This window comes from Lepidochelys olivacea, assembly GCF_965140295.1.
Source record: "Lepidochelys olivacea isolate rLepOli2 genome assembly, chromosome: 4".
NCBI lineage: Eukaryota > Metazoa > Chordata > Testudines > Cheloniidae > Lepidochelys > Lepidochelys olivacea.
Window position 1 is genome coordinate 103,145,254 of NC_140414.1, and position 16,177 is coordinate 103,161,430.

General features: G+C 45.2%; 1 protein-coding gene across 2 annotated transcripts; it reads right to left on the minus strand.

Annotated features, from left to right (window-relative positions):
• Positions 1 to 2,240: 2,240 nt before the first annotated feature.
• On the minus strand, positions 2,241 to 9,964 carry UCHL1 (ubiquitin C-terminal hydrolase L1). 2 transcript variants are annotated; one of them, XM_084625422.1, is made up of 9 exons: positions 9,813 to 9,964; positions 9,593 to 9,604; positions 8,986 to 9,114; positions 6,745 to 6,895; positions 5,257 to 5,342; positions 5,127 to 5,174; positions 4,094 to 4,163; positions 3,006 to 3,064; positions 2,241 to 2,681 (listed from the first exon to the last, which is right to left on the minus strand). In XM_084625422.1, exons 1-9 carry the CDS (start codon positions 9,843 to 9,845, stop codon positions 2,595 to 2,597), a joined length of 675 nt encoding a protein of 224 aa, XP_084481548.1. In that variant the 5' UTR covers positions 9,846 to 9,964; the 3' UTR covers positions 2,241 to 2,594. The 2 variants fall into 2 exon arrangements, with proteins under 2 accessions (XP_084481548.1, XP_084481549.1); XM_084625423.1 differs by lacking the exon at positions 9,593 to 9,604.
• Positions 9,965 to 16,177: the final 6,213 nt, after the last annotated feature.

Sequence of the window (16,177 nt, forward strand, 5' to 3'; positions counted from 1 at the left end):
ATATTAAGTAGTAAAAGGGTAAAGCAGTTGGAAAACAAAAACTAACTCCTCATGCATCCAACATGACCTCAAGCATGTTGCCTACTTGCTCTGTCTATTCCTGTTTTAGGTTTGACCCTGCAGATGCTCACATCCGTAGGTTCCTTCAAGGCAGAGACTGTCTTCATACAGCCCCTCACACAAAGGGACCATGAACTACATCAGTACAAACAATTATAAATGAAGAAAAGTACTGTGTATTACTCTTACAAGAGCATCTAAATGTTTGGTGTTCAGATAATCTAAAATATGATCCCAAAGGTCCTACAATCTTCCCCCTCTTCTTCCTGCACTTTTCTTGAGCAGGATGCCAGGGAGATAGATCACTTGCAGTGTTTTTGGAAGGGGAAGGGCAATAGGTTTGTTTTCCTTCCTGTAGCTAGGGACAGAGGAAGCCCTCAAATCTCCTGCTGTTTGTTTTTGTTCCCAAAGTTTGCATGCATCTTCCCCTGCCTCCTTTTTCTCTTTGCCTCCTTTCCATTCACTCCAATTTGCTTGGCCCAGGTCTCTGCTACATTGGCCTCAGCTCTAAGGAAAGGAGAAATTAACCACCCTCTCCTTTCACTTTTCCATTCATTGGCAGCCTGGGGAGAAAAAAAAGGGCTGTCACAGTGTAGCTAGATGACTACTCCCCTCCCCAATCTTTATTCTGAGGCTACATTGGAGAAAAGTAGCTGAGAGGCACAGTGGGGAGAAGAGTTATAGGCCTCTCACCTGCTTTCTACAGAAGCTCCTGTGGGCAGAAGGCCAAATGATTTTTTTTTTTTAAATTTGGTAACCGCTCCACTGGTTGACTGGAATTTTGCCTAAAAGTTCAAGACTCTTGACAGTACCAGCCAAAAAACAGGACAGCTGGCACCTATGTAGATTAGTGGTTTAATTGAGAATAGCCTTGTTTCCACTGCTAGATAAAAACTTCCCTGCTATTTAAAAAAAAAACAAAAACATCCACACCCCAATAAGGATACTAGTTGTGTTTGACCATGTATCTGCTAGACTGAGGCATCTATCCTTTGAGAGAACCATTGTGGCTCAGCCAGAAATACTGCACTCAACTACCTTTATTTTTTTAAATTAAGGGAACAAGAATTCTGTTGCACTAACAAAGCTTGGTGGGAGTAAAAGTATACTCCTACAGGTACACTAAATTGGTGGCCTGGCTCTGTACTTCCTCCTTCCCCTGCTCCATCCTGGGACTTTGTACTCCTGGAATTCTGTGGTCACACTGCATGCAACTTCCTTTCATACAGATCTGTTGCTATGCAGCGTGAGTCACTCAGGAGCAGAAAGGATGATTCATAGCCTATGAAAGGCAAGTATGGCTACTTCAATGAAGATACCACACTAGCCCTGCTTCTCTCCACATACCAAAAGTTTCCAGGTAATATCTAGCAGAACAGGATGCTGTCATATACTTGGATGGAAAGTAGTTTTTAAAATGAAGTGAGCATCATGGATCACTTCAAAATAACTCCAGTGGCCAGTGCCTAGAAACAGGTTGCAAGTGCACAAAAAACTTAAGATGGACACCACAGAAATGAATAGCAAAGAGAGATTGGATTGGACTGTTACAGTCCATCTCCTTTAAAGGGAAACTTGGGTCTAGATTCTTAAGTGTTTGTTTCAGACCCCTTCCCCATTTTTTTGGGCAGGCCTGCCTTCCTGGATTATTGCTTTCCTGTCAGCTTCATTACTCCAGCCCCTGGGAGCTGTGGTAGCTATGGCAGCAGGAGCTCTCTACTTAACAGTGCTATCCACACCACTTATTGCATGGGGGGGTGCACTTTTTTTAAAAAAAGAAAACACCCCTGAGCAACATAGTTAGACATAAGCAGGAGTGTGGCTATACTTAGTCACTACAGAAGTACTGTGCCTCATTACCTTATGAGTATTTCATCCATGCCAAGAGATGTGCATATCCAGTAGTGATTAAGGACACTGATGTTTTAGAGCACAGAATGAAAGTTTAGAGAACAGTTCTAAAAGGGATATTCTACCCCTAGTAGCCCAAAACCAGGACCTGTAACTTAAGCATTACAGAATTGTTACCTATGCTTTGGGCCTGCAATTCCTGTTCTTGTTTGAAGTGCTATTTTCTCTATTAGGTCTCACTGCCCTCTAGTGAGAAACACCATTATCAGGCCTACTTTGAGTGTGCAGTCATGTTACATGAACATCCACATTGAAAGAGACTAATCCAGTCACTTTAACAGCAGAAGAGTTTATTTATCCTATTAAGTACAGGAAATTACAAACAGCTTAACTTACAGGCACAGGTTAAACAAGCCATGTAAAGCATTTTTTACTGAACTGTAAAGAGTCAGGGCCCTAAGAATCCAAAGACAGTTGTCAGAACAGTTCATATTGAAGTCTGAGCTTATTTATCTTAAGCTCAGATGTTGCTTGTGTATACTGGAGGTGGAAGTAGTGTTGCAGACCTGTTTAGATTGGCCAGACCAGCTGCATTTAACAAGCACTGAAGCAAGGAAAGATTTAGAGACTGCATTTACTGATGTGCTATTAGATTGCCTTCCTTCAACTCCCTCTTCAGCATCTCAGGCAGACTTGCAGAGAGCCACAGCAGAAAAGCGAACTTCTCCTCTCTCACGTTCTGTGAACTGTCTGCAGATCTTGGCAGAACCCTTAGAGAGACAAGTTCTTATTTAGTACTCATAGGCTGTGCTATAGTCTCCAAAAAGTTAATCATAAAAGCACCTGACAATCTGTGTGCCATCCTTGTTAAACCAAGGGTATTTGTTGCTAGAGAGTTTTGAACCTAGCCCTGTAGCATCTGCTTACTATGCTACCAAGCAGCTAATGATACAGTTTGAGGTTTTTCAAACCAAGTGACTACAATTGGTCTGCTAGCACAGCAATTGGCTCAATAAGGCATGCTGCAGAGATGCCTCTTTAGAATCCCCCAGGTCTATAGACACTATGAACTCAACTGAAGTAAGTGAGCCTACCTTCAATAGCAAGTCATCTGAACTTTTGCCATGATTTACAGGGAATGGCATGCGTCCATCTATAAAGAAACAACCTCATTAAAAAAGCCAACTGTGCTGTCAAGTAATGTTAGTTCTATGCTGTCTAATTTTGGTGTTTGTAGATAGTTGTTTCCTGAGCTCATACCTCCTAATCATTCAGGAGCTATTATAGTAGAGCAAGACTCCTTACTGGTAAGGTCAGTCAAGTGTGGCCACAGCATGGAATTGAATAGGGCAAATTATCCTAGAGCAGGATTTTAACAATTTTTTTTGTGGCCTTGGAGTATGGTCTTGCTGGTGGCCATGCTGACAATTTTTCCTAAAATAATTAACTTTAGGAAAAACAAATATGCACATACAGAATCTGAAAAACCTATATAAATTGCAATGATTTGGACATGTGTATTAAAAAAGGTAGTGGTCTATTCTTTAGTGGACCTAAAGAGAATAGAAACAAATAAGGTGCTTTGCATGTTCTTGTCTTAGTTGTTTAAAAAATTTTGAACAGCTTGCTAGATATTAAGTCTGCTACAAAAAGTTTTATTTGTTAACATCATTTTTCACAGCAGACTTGGACTTGCCTGGGACAAGAATAAGCCCTGGATGGGGAGATGGGCAGGGAAGCTGCTGGCCCAGGGACAATGGCATGGGTGGTGAGCCTGAAGCCTGTTCCCCTACCCCCAGAAAGTGGGGAATTCAACAGCTGCCTGCACCTCCAACATTTGTCTCTGGAGGGGGCTGGTCCCAACCCCTGCTAGTGACTCTAGGCAAGGGGCCACTGCTTCCCTCCCTTAGTCACAGCCCAGGAGGCTGTGGCTGCAAGAAAAGCCTCCAGTGCTCACATTTGAGAAGTGCTGTGTCCTAGAGAGCCTGAAACATTGAGAGGTCTAGTCCTTTGGGAGGGAAAACAGAAAGGGCAGCTTGCAGATACTAGTTTCAGGATATTTTCCAGTCAGAATGGGTTGCACAGGGATTCACCTAGTAAGCAATTAAGAGGCCCATGTGTTGATTACAAACAAGCTTAAATAGCTACCTAGTACTCCAAATACAGATCTATATAACCCTACCCAATTCATAGAGATGTCCATCCACATTAACAAACAGAATAAAATGGAAGTTCACTTTATCCTCCTCTACCTGGAGAGAGAAGACAAAAATCAGTAAGACAGCTGTATCTAATAGCAACCTAAGCCATGGGCTCCAGTTTGTTGGAGAATCTGGATCCTGTTCTGCATTTGTGAAATACAAGATTTTTAATACCCTGATGTAACTAACAAGTTTTATAGATAGGGAATAGGAAACAGGAGATACACAAGTCATCTGAAATTCACAGAACATGCTAGTAGCCTAAGTCAGCAATAGGACTAAGGCTCTCAGCTCCTCTCATACTTGCTCTAATAGAAGGATGGCAGTTTTTGTCATCAAAATCAGACAGAGGAAGTAACTTAGTCTAAGACCCATTTTAAAAAGGGACTTGGGCAATTAGGAGCTTTTGAAAGTTACTCAGACTTGTGAGAGGAGTTCTGTTACTTCCCCATTTGCCTTTTTTAAATAAAAGGAATGGTATAATGCAGGGGTGGCCAACTTGAGCCCAAGAAGGAGCCAGAATTTACCAATTGCTAAAGAGCCACAGTAATGTGTCAGCAGCCCCACATCCGCTACCCCCACCCAGCACCTCCTGCCCACTGGCAGCCCTGCCAATCAGGGCCTCCCTCTCCCTCCTGCAGTCAGCTGTTTTGCAGTGGGCAGGAGGCTCTGGTGGAAAGGGGGAGGAACAAGGGCATGGCATGCTCAGGGGAAGGGGTAGAGTGGTGGAGGGACCTGGGGCAGAGCAGGGGTTGAGCAGTGAGCACCCCACAGCACATTGGAAAGTTATCATCTGTAGCTCCAGCCTTGGATTCATATTAACTTCTGAAGAGCTGCATGTGGTTCTAAAGCTGCAGGTTGGCCACCCTGGTGTAATGCAACACTGGATCATGGGCTTGCTCCAGCTTGACAAAGAATCTCCCTCTTTCCCCATCAATTAGCTGTATTTATGTAGCGATACAGCAATCTAGCCCCTACCATCATCATAAACTAAGTCTCCTGTGCAAAGCTTACTTGACATTGGCCTTCTTGGGCAACAGCATTATGGACTTCCTGAATAGCCTGAAGAGAAAATAGATACAGATTAATGAACCCCAAATGTTAATTGCAGTAAAAAACCTTTCCCGTCCAGTAATTCTCATACCTTGTTATTTTCAAGGTGTTTTGCTCTCTCTTCAGGAGAGAGATCAGCTGTTTCCTTGAGAAACTTCTTAAGGGCTGATCCATCATCTGTGCAAGAGTTTGCCATGGTTAGACAATGAATGTGTTCATATATAGGTTATGAGTGAGTCCAACTCAAGCTAGGCTAGTTTACAGATATCAATATACATACTACAGGATGTTACACAATGTATCTAGGCTGCCCAGTACACTCATGCTATCCTCAGTACTTACTGAAGTATTGCAACAGGACCTAAAATTGGTCATGGCTATGGAATGACAGGCACTATATGCCATCAGATGCAGTAGTCTCTGGTAAGTTATTGAGCACCATTTGGAATGTTAGCCCTAAACACTTGGTGGTTTTCTACTCCCTCCCCCTGCCTCACAAAAGGCCTTCCAGATTAATTCTGGACTGAACAGTTAAAGTGTTTATTCTAATTCCCAGTTTGATGCTACTGAGGGTTAGGCTATGTTTGATGCTCCTACTTCATGAAGGAAAGAAAAATGTTGTGTAGCTGCTAGCATCCCAGTAGACCATATTGTCTTTAAAGGAGACAATTTCTCCCTGTGCTTTAACTGAGAAGTCTGGTGCATGAGCCTGTTTACAATTCAGCTGCTTGGTTGTGTAACTTCTCAGATACCATGAGTTGAAGGGTGTTAACTTGAAACCCAACAGAAGTAGCTCCATCAATTTGAAAGAGTGTTATTTTACAGTCACTTTCCTGACTAATTTCCACTCTGAGCAGGAGTGAATGAGTAGGTATTCTAGTTATTAGCCATGCCAGGTTTTCCTGAAATAAGTAGTGGGTGCCACCCTACCATACTGGGTATCCCAACAGTTTATCGTTCTAAGTCAATAGCTAAACTAAGCACCCTTTTGTTAGGGAGCCTCAGTGCTTTTGAGGTGCCAGCGAAGGTATATTTCATTGCTCACATGATAAATCTCTAGAGATATTCAAGTAACTTGACAAACTTATTACTAGTGTCAAACACACATTTTCTATATGGAGAAATTCCCATCCATTGATACATGTAAATCCAAGGAAAATGGTATTCTTATGCAAAGTAGATCCAAAAGAAATTGGATTACCTCCCTTTAGATCAGATCTCCTGGCACTTCAGGTGCCAAGAGTCTGACCTGATGTACAAAATACACTACTGTCCAACCTCAGGGACTGGATATTCCCCTTCTGTTACTCAAGGAGCAGTGGGTATAGGTCACTCAAGTATGGGCAGATACCATAAGCCATTGCCAGTTTAAGTTTCTTGTAGTGAAATGTTCAGGGAAAGGCTTTCTAGTCAGATCTGATCCTCTCAAACCTAGTCTTAGCAATAGAATAAGATAAGTAGCTAGTGTACGATCTCTTTAGCTACAGTGGGTCTGGAGTATCCACAGCAGTGAGTGGCCTAATGAGGAAAGTTCCCTTTTAAAGCTCTTAGGGGAAAATGGCTCAATAGCCATACTCACCAAATACAAATTTCTCTTGGTTATTAGCAACTGCATGTATCAGGCCAATTGTCCCACAGGAATTGCCAACCGTCTGTTTCAAAAAATAGACTTTGGAACTAACTTCTTGTCCCTTTAATTCTTCAATCTGTTTTTTCCTGAAGTTTTCATGCTGCAAACATGCAAGTACATCAATGGTTTGTAATTTTCTAGACATCTTAAAATCCTTTACAGAGTCTAACAGGCCTAACAGGGAAGTCAGCTGTGGAAGATTAGAAAGCAGAGGGGAAGTTAACCAGAAAGCCATCCTTTTTGGAACAAAGGTACATGATTTTACTTCCACTAGGATGACATCAGTCTAGGACTGCACAATGTATATGTGGCATATGAGCCAAGTTGTAGTATGGAACTCCACCTGATAGCTCAGAGTAAAGGGCTATCAGCTATACAAAAGTTGGCTTGAGAAATCCACTTCCAAGGACTCATTACTGTCCAATCCACTCAAGAGCTTGCTCAATTGGAGCCAGATTTGTGTCACTGGCTTCTCTAATAGCCATATTTCATGTATTTGGAGACAAGACTTGTGAGAGTGGTTGCTCCTACAAGGAATGGTTATATCTGCTGCCTCTATTCCTCACCCTCAAGATACATTTAGCTTCAGCTGAGCCAGAAGCATCAGAATGCCTCCCCCACACTCCCAGTAGTTTCAGCTCATTTGCCATTAAAGAGCATAAAGTTTGTCTAGACCAGAGGTGGGCAAACTACAACTCATGGGCCACATCCGGCCCATGGGACTGTCCTGCCTTGCCCTTGAGACCCCAGCCCAGGAGGCGAGCCCCCAGCCCCTCCCCTCTGTCCCCCACTACAGCCTCAGCTCGCTGTGCTGCCAGTGTGCTGGGCAGCACGGTTGCAAGTTCCTGCTGGGCCATGTGGCAGTACAGCTGCCACCATGCTGCTCAGAGCAGAATGTCTAAGGGGCAGTCAGGGAACTGGGGGGTGGGGCAGTCAAGGGACAAAGCAGGTGGAGAGAAATGGGAGGGGGCAGGAGCCAGGCTGTTTGGGGAGGCCCAGCCTTCCCTCTCCAGCCCTCCATACAGTTTTGGAACCCTGATGTGGCCCTCAGGCCAAAAAGTTTGTCCACCCTGGTCTAGACAATTCTTCTGTGACTGTCATTCTAGTAAATTTGAGGTTTTAACTGTGCATCTAAGATTAGAGCCTCTAGTCAAGTATGACTTCATATTAGAATTCCTGACAGTGAGCAGCCCCTTTTACTGCCAACTTAGACAACAGCAAAGTGCTAATACAATCACTGTTACAATATTTGACTTATTGCCTCAAAGCTTACAACAAGTAGTACTGTTTCAGTAGATCTAAAAGCTATCATCCCTTGAAGAAACTCTAGACTGTCTAATTAGACAGTCATGTGGTCAAGCAGATTACAGGTCCTCTGAGGAAGCCCCACTGACAGCAAGATACCACTGGAGTCCAGTACTTTCACAGATGGAGTTGGGGAAATGAATTAATACTAAGTGAAATAAGTTACTGGTGTTGTTTTCAGTTTACTATGTAAATGACGACACCTCCCCCCCAATTCAGATCTTGTCATGAAGAATGCATAGACAATGAATTAGTTCTTAATGTATCTAATACACAGACGCAGGTCACAAATTTGACCATCAGGTCTTGGAACTTCTATTTCCTGACTGAGAATTTTACAGTAAATGATTTGGTTCAGTTGCGTCACCTGCCAGATAGTGCTGCCATCTTAGTTTTAGATTAGGGAGAGAGCTAGAGACAGCATTCTCTTCTGCAAGTCTGAGTGGGTCTGCCTTGTCAAGTTAGTATTTTGGGTTGGAGAAACCTGCTTCTGCAGATTTAAGGGAGGGTCAATCTAAAGAATTTCCAGATAAGAAAACCCACAGAAGAATAGGTATTTTAACATTCTGGCCTTTGCAGAAAGTATCCATTAATTGCAATGCACATTTAGGGGTCAGCATTTTGTTAGTTCACTACACATCACAGTGAGACACTCCTAGGGTGGGCCACCTGCTTGTGCCAGGCAGCATACGTATCCCATGACATCATACAAGGGAAGGGGACCAGTGGTGTTTCTGTTTAGTATCACCTATATAGTAGGTTTAATCTCAGCTATGGAAAGAAAAACAAAGGTCCCTGCTGATTCAGCAGGCTGTCTCCCCTGCACAGGGATAGCGCTGCACAGGGCCTGCCAGCTGCTGCCCCTCCTGCATCCCAGGGACCTACCTGGGCAGTGAGGGGAAAGAGCAGGAGCAGGGCACAGGCCGGGGTGGGCACTGAGCTCAGCAAGTCTTCCTCAAACCCCAGCACATCCACAAAGCGCCAGCCAGGGGCAACTCCCAACCGGGACAGCACCTGCAGGGAGAGAGCAAGACGCAGGGGGGGTGCCCAGCCCGCTGGGTTCTCATCAGGGAAGGGCGGAGGGGTAACCAGGAGCCCCCCAGCCCAGGGACGCGCCCGCCCAGCCACAAGGGAGCCCAGCCGCGTCGGCAGGCCCCGCGCGGGAGGGGGGGGAGGGAGGCCGCCCCTCCCCCGCCTGTGACACAGCACAAACCGCGGGGCCGCAGCGCCACCTGCCGCCGGGCCCGGGACCCGGCCCTGCACGTGGGGCGGACTCGGAGGCGTGCACCGCTCGACGGGGCGTCCGGCCCCACCCCGACTGCAACCCCCTCCCCGCTTCCGTGGCGGCCCCGCAGCGCGCGCCGCGCCCAGCCCCCTGCAGAAGCGTGACGGGGCAGCCGCGCCCCGAGGCATCACGCTCCGGCCCCACCCCGGAGCCATTCCCGCCTGCTGCTCCTGCGGCCCGACAGCCCCTCCGGCGCCGGCCACTCACTTTGTTCAGCATCTGCAAGACAAAGCGGATGAGAGAGTGGGAGACCCCAGCCCCCCAGGTCTTCGCCCTGCCCCCTCCACCGACCCCACCCCAGCTCTTCGCCCAGCCCCCAGGACCCCCCATTCGCCCAGCTCCCCACTCACCCAAGGCCCCAGCGCTAGTTTCCCCCCACCCTCCCCGATCTTCCCTAATCCAAACCCCCGGCGCGGCACCTGCTTACCTCGGGGTTAATCTCCATAGGCTGCCACTGCATGGTGCACGGCGGTGGCTACGACCCAGGCGCTAAAGCAGGAGACTCAATGGGACTGACAGCTCTGCAAACCCAGGAGCTGCCTGCCCAGCACTATATACCGCCGGGCTGACTCACTCCGAGCCTCCGCAGGGGGGAGGAGGAGGAGCAGGGGCAAAACCAATCCAGGGGGAAACACTCGGCTGCTCATCGCTGTCCATTCCCCCCCCCCCCAAGAAACAATGGTACTTCCCACCCCCCACCCACCGACCACGCCAATGCGTTTCCCTGATGCGGTAATGGCAGGTTCATGGCGTGGGCTGTGTCTGGAGCGCGCAGCGGGACAGGGCTGGTCCCCAGGTCTCCTGATCCTCTGTGTGGCTGTTGCCGGGAGCAGGAGGAAAACACGTGGTGTTCAGCAAGAGCAACAGGGGAGCAGGCTTGCCAGGGGGGTGGTGTCAGAGAGGACTAGGGGGATGCTCATGCCATAGCTACCCCGGGTGTTGTTAGGCAGAGTGTGGGGTTATGGTGCACCATTATTCCTGAAGTATCATGGCTCAATGTATTACCGGTTAACTGCAGAAGTGTATTATGTTCTAGGAGAGCGCTGTGACGCAGCACTAGAAAAACACACGGAGAGAGGTTATCTTGCAATCACGTGAAGTCTGTATTTGACTAGTCCACAGCCTCCATTGTGTTGCTCACAATAGCAAGGTTAAAAAAGAACCCACCCACCCCCAACCAAATAGTGAATAAAAATCACGAAGAAAATACTTGAGAAAACAGCAGCTTCCAAATCCTGCCATCACTTCCTCCTCCCCCCCTTCCTCCTTTCCCTTGTGTGAAATTCTAGCTCTTTGCTGCTCTTGATGGGAATGGACAGATTAACCACTTCATTCCTTGCAGAGAGATCCAGAGTTATTCCTACATAATTTTAGAAATGCTAGGGTTCCCTGGTGTTGAGGAAGGTTTCCTAAATCCCATGTACTTTCCCTTCCTAACTCCCCCACTAAAAGGCTCCATGGGACTTTCTTCAATCTTACACTTCAATTTTTTCCTATTTTTCAAAAGAAAAATGGGCTTTATTGCTACTCCTCCCCACCTCAGTGCCTTGGCCACTGAAAGGTACCAAAGGGATGGCCAGACAGCTGGGTCAGCAGACATGACTCTTCCCTAACTGACAGCCTCTCCTGCTCCTCTTGCCCTGTAGTGCAGGTAAACATCGCTCTTCAAGTGCTGAGGAGAGTAGCAACAATGGTTTCATGAACTCCAACAGGTAGAAATTAATGGTTTATACTGTTTGAAAGCTGGCAGTACAGCACAAGATTTCAGATAGAGCACAACATTGGTTTTAGCTCTAGCAGCTTGCCATATTAACAGCCATTCAAATCAGGTCACAAGCAGGATTGGCACACCAGTCAATTGACCAGTCTCAAAGAACATCAACTGATAGCCTATTATTTGTCCATGGTAAAATATTGTCAAACATTCCAGCAAAAATGCTGTGATATAGGCGGTGACCTATCTTTTTATTGCATCATGGCAACATCCTTTAATTTTTTTAGCAATTCATTTAATTGTGTTTTGCATATTTCTGAGTTAACTCAGTTAAGTAACTTATTTTTTGTAATTAGGTGTAAGAATCTATCTAAGACTAAGCCTATTGGAGACCATAAAGTCTTACTTTTTTTTTTACTCTGCTGTTACCGTTCTAATAAATTAGGGCTTTAAAATATTTTACCATTTTTGACATTATTTGACCACTCAGTTCACCAATTATTTTTGGACTGGTCAAATACCCAACCCTAGTCACAACTGAAGTAGTAGGGAAAAGATACAGTGACAATCAGAATTATGCAACGTATATAGAATTGCAATGGGCGTCTAGCCCACACAGGCAATGAAAGGGTTAAGATGGGACTAGGAGGCCACTTATACTACCTGGCTGCACCTGGAGCTTAATTATAGATAGTGATATAATTAAGCTTGGCTTAATTATAGATAGTGATAGTGAAGAAAGGAAGTTCAGAGTAGGAAGAAGGTTGTAAAGAGAATGGTATAGGTTCTCTAGTTCCTTTCTTGGTAGTGGAGAACAAAGGTGCTTCAGCAGGGAGATTAAACTGGTGGTTGGGGAGAGGATAACTGGGATGAAGGAGACCTGAGAGGGCCAATTTACAGGCAGATAACCTTGGAGGAAGATTGGCATTGAGGATCCAGGCTAAGACCAAGACTTTAAGGAGATAACCCCTGAGAGTCAGTGCTTGGCGGAATAATAGAAAGCTGGGGAGCACCCAAGATGGATTAAAAGTTCAAGTGGGGGAAGGAGCAGATGTTGCTTTTGGTGGGTTTTGTTTGGCTGACAGACTCCAGGGAGAAGTGTTGGGGTTATTTTCCTGACAGTAGAGTGGAATAGAGGAGGAGCCCTGGAGGGGTGGAAGATGTCTGATTAACAAGTTGTGTCACATGGGGCACTGTCTGGGACACCAATATCCCATGAGAGAGACTTCAAAGTGACCTGAGTCATGAGAAGAGGCAGACCACTGCAGGGCCAGACTGGCTGTTACCAAGGGACAATGGCGAATGAGAGCTGGCTATGCCATGCCCAGCCATGAGAGGGCGTACCAGTGGTAAGTCTGTTTCTACAGGAATATTGCTATGTCTTATTATGTCAGCGTAAAAGCAGGGATGGTATATACTGCAATACATCATTAGAGAGCTGGTAAATAGTAGTGCTGTATTGTCTATTTCTCTTGTTTCACAATACATCAGGTTTTTCACATAATCACTGATCCCTGAAACCAGACTAAAAACAGGTCATCTGCTAGACAAGATCTCTCAGTATTGCTAGAATCCTTGGCCAACCTATTCACATGTCTTTAGGATTAGCTCTGCATCCACTGGGAGGTACAGACACAGCAAACAATTAGAACACACAGACAAATAAGTTGCTTTTTGCTCACAATATACTCATAGGGTGAGATTTAGTGCAGCCCCTTTAGAGGAAGGTACAGCACAGATCTTGCAACCCATGGGAGGAAGAGTGAACCTGTCCCTAAACCACCTTTGCACCCTCTTGTTTCTGGGTTGTTTGAGGGCTGGATAAGTCCTTGGTGTATCTTTAGGTCTGCTTCTGGGCAGAAGTACTTTGTAGAATGCCTGTAGTACTACAGGCCTGTGTCGTCTCCTCCGCGCTCCAGCTCTACTCTAGTGCACTCACTGTGTCAGGGCTTTTGAGGAGCTTGCATCAATCTGGCCAGCTGAAGGGCTCTTAGTCTTTGTATGCCAGTGAAGCAGCACACAGGGGGTTTTCAGGAATGGAAAAACCTCACCCATAGTCTCTCTAAAAGGTGATCTGCCATGTCTATGAGCATGGTAATTTCAAAACACAATAAAAATTCTCTTCTCTTGTTATAAATAATTCTGCCCCCAGGAAACAATGCAAAATTGTATACATAAATCAACATCTTCACTAAGAGGAAGCCTATGTATAGGCCCCGGAGCTGGGGACGCCACCTGTCCCATGGCCCAATCACTTTTTGGCTTGAACAAATTTGAGTGCTGTTGCAATTTGGCGCAGTGGGTTGCAGCACCACTGTAGCTGTAGTGGACGCAGCTCCTGTGTGCAGCATGCCACTTGCCAGGCCCTCAGCTGCGGGCTGCTGAAATCATGGTGGCTCCTCTCAGCGCCAAGGATCTGCTAGGAAACATGATGGAATCCTCACCTGGGGACGAGGCTCACCAACAGGGAGGGCTAAGGTAAGGGGAGACAGTGGCTGCTGGGAAGGGATGGTAATGGGTCTCTCTCAAGAGCTGAGCCTCCTGGAAGGGAGTGGGTGTAGGGTTCATGAGCCGGAAGATGAGGGTGCCTGAGTGGGGAAGTGGACAGTCAGGCAGGGGGTGTGGTGGCAGCATGGGTGGGGGCCACAGTGCTATGGCTCCCCCTCAACCACCTTCATATGGTGCGCTGCAGCTTCTTCTGTGTAACACTTCTCTTTGGTCCAGGTGGATATACATATAAAATGTGACCTGAGACATTTTATCTTGTTCAAATGAAGGGACACGCTGGAGAATTACTGTTGAAACCCATGTATTTTCTATGAATTAGGGTGCTGTCTGCTCTGCCTCTGATCATTCTAGGGATAGGGTATGTACTTAGCTGTCTAAACCAGGAAAAGTGTACATCTTGCCTTCAGAAGACTCATTGCTGATTCCAGAAAGCAAAGGAAATATAATCCGGTGACAGATTTCTGTCACCCTAAATATAGGGTAAATTGATAACTCATTCCTCCTTCTCCCCTTTCCATTTTAAGGCTTACATGAGAACGGACAAGGACTGTAATTAAGGCTTGCTTCTGAGCTTGGAGGATCTCTTATTAACTGAAGCATCTAGCAGAAAGAAGCTGGTGCAGTAGGTAGTCTTCAAATGTCCAGCAGCTTGAAAAAGGAGATTGGCATTATGTTAATGCAAGATCAAAGCACATGAATACTGCAAGAGTGAAGCTTCAGTTTGGGGTATTTGTTGTAAGCTTCTGGGGAATTCCATGGGACTGCCAGAAAGAAGACTACTCACCTGAGCAAGAATGAAGGTCATAGGTATGTGGCACACGTGAAAGCAAACAAATTGGCTTATTTGAAACAAGATAAGCTACTAACATTTAGTAGCTAACATTTGATATGGTTTTTAATGACACTTTTGACATTATGGTGTCACACTGCTGATAAGATTTTGTTGCTTTCTTTGAATTATCCAAGCATGGAAGAGGAGGGGGTTAGGGTTAGGGTTCTGAAATAACAAAGTTAAGGGTCTGAAATTGCGTCCTGGACATGATAAAGATAGCTGCTTTTATCTTTGATGTAATCTGTGACTTAATTACAGTTGATAAGTACCTACATGGGGAACAAATATTTGTTATTTGGATTTTCAGTCTAACAGAGAACACAATCCAATGGCTAGAAGCTGAAGCTAGACACAGTCAGACTGGAAATAAGGCATCTCTTTTTAACAATGAGGGTAACTAATCCTTGGAACAATTTACCAAGGGTCATGGTGGATTCTCCATCATTGACCTTTCCAAAATCAAGATTTGGATGTTTTTCTAAAAGATCTTCTCTAGGAATTATTCTGGAGAAGTTCTGAGGCCTGTGTTATACAGGAGGGCGGAGTAAATTATCACAATGGTCCCTTCTGGCCTTGGAATCTAAGACCTATTTGCTGCAATTTTACCTCATGGAAGGCAGATACTTTAAAAAAAATCACAATTGGAAAAAAGAGGACAGAAGATCATAAGATTTTTATAGCCAGAGTTCAAATACTGCTCAAGGAACTTTGCTGTAAGTGAGTGAGACCAAGATGAGTGAGACCACTTCATGAAGGTAGGGCTGCCAACTTTCTAATTCCAGAAAACTGAACATCCTTGCCCTTCCCGCTGCCTGCCCCTTCCTTGAGGCCCCACCCCTGCCCGACCCTTTCCCAAGGCCCTGCCCCTGGTTACTCCATTTCCCCCTCCCTCCTTCACTTGTTCTTCCCAACCCTTGCTCACATGCTCATTTTCACTGTAAGGCCCAAAAAGGCATATTTATTGTTTTGACAGATGTATTGTGCTAAGTTCAGGTTTTATTTTTTACAGGACGCTAGAGCTGGCAGCAAAATAGTCAAAAAGGGTAATTTTTAAAAAAATGAAATTTCACAAAGGTTTTCATGATTCTTTCCCTCCCCTCTTCCCATTTTTCATAACCAGTGTTTTTTGTTCACTAAAGTTATTGTAATTTTATGTGTGGAATTAGGATCACACATTATCACAGCTGCAATGGGTCCATTAAAGGCCCACTCCTGAAGCCCAAATACAAATCTATAGAGCATAACCACAGAAATTATACCTACATGCAGATACACATGTTTATTCATGTGTACACATCTAGCATTCACTAACACATATACTTCCACATTATTTACTATTACAATTGTTGTTTAGTGCCTAGAGACCCCAACTAAGATCAGGGCTCCAGGGTGGTAGGGACTGGACATACACATAAAAAGAGAGAGTCTGCAACAAAGAGTTTATAATGTAGCTAGACAAAGGTGGGGAGAAATGTATGATACATTGGCTCATCTGCGATTACTAGTCAACAACATTCACTTTTTAAGAAATAACACATTCTTTTAGAGTTCCCTTCTCTTTTAAAAACTTGTTATGAAATGAATACATACATATTTTATGTCATCAATTTTTTTGTGCACAAGCCAGCAAAAGGAATAAAAGTCAAAGAGTTGGGCTGCAAATTTTATTCACACAGGTATACACACGTGTGGCAATACACGCACCTCCCTACACAAAAACACAGTCTCTTACACACAT

What these genes read in the sequence shown, in the direction of transcription:
- UCHL1 (XM_084625422.1), bottom strand. Translation starts at nt 9,845, where the DNA reads ATGCAGTGGCAGCCTATGGAGATTAACCCCGAG. An exon ending in TCTTTCCCCTCACTGCCCAG is followed by an intron (nt 6,896 to 8,985) that starts GTAGGTCCCTGG and finishes GCATGTTTGCAG; the next exon opens with CATGAAAACTTCAGGAAAAA. An exon ending in CCAAGAGAAATTTGTATTTG is followed by an intron (nt 5,343 to 6,744) that starts GTGAGTATGGCT and finishes ACTCTTGCACAG; the next exon opens with ATGATGGATCAGCCCTTAAG.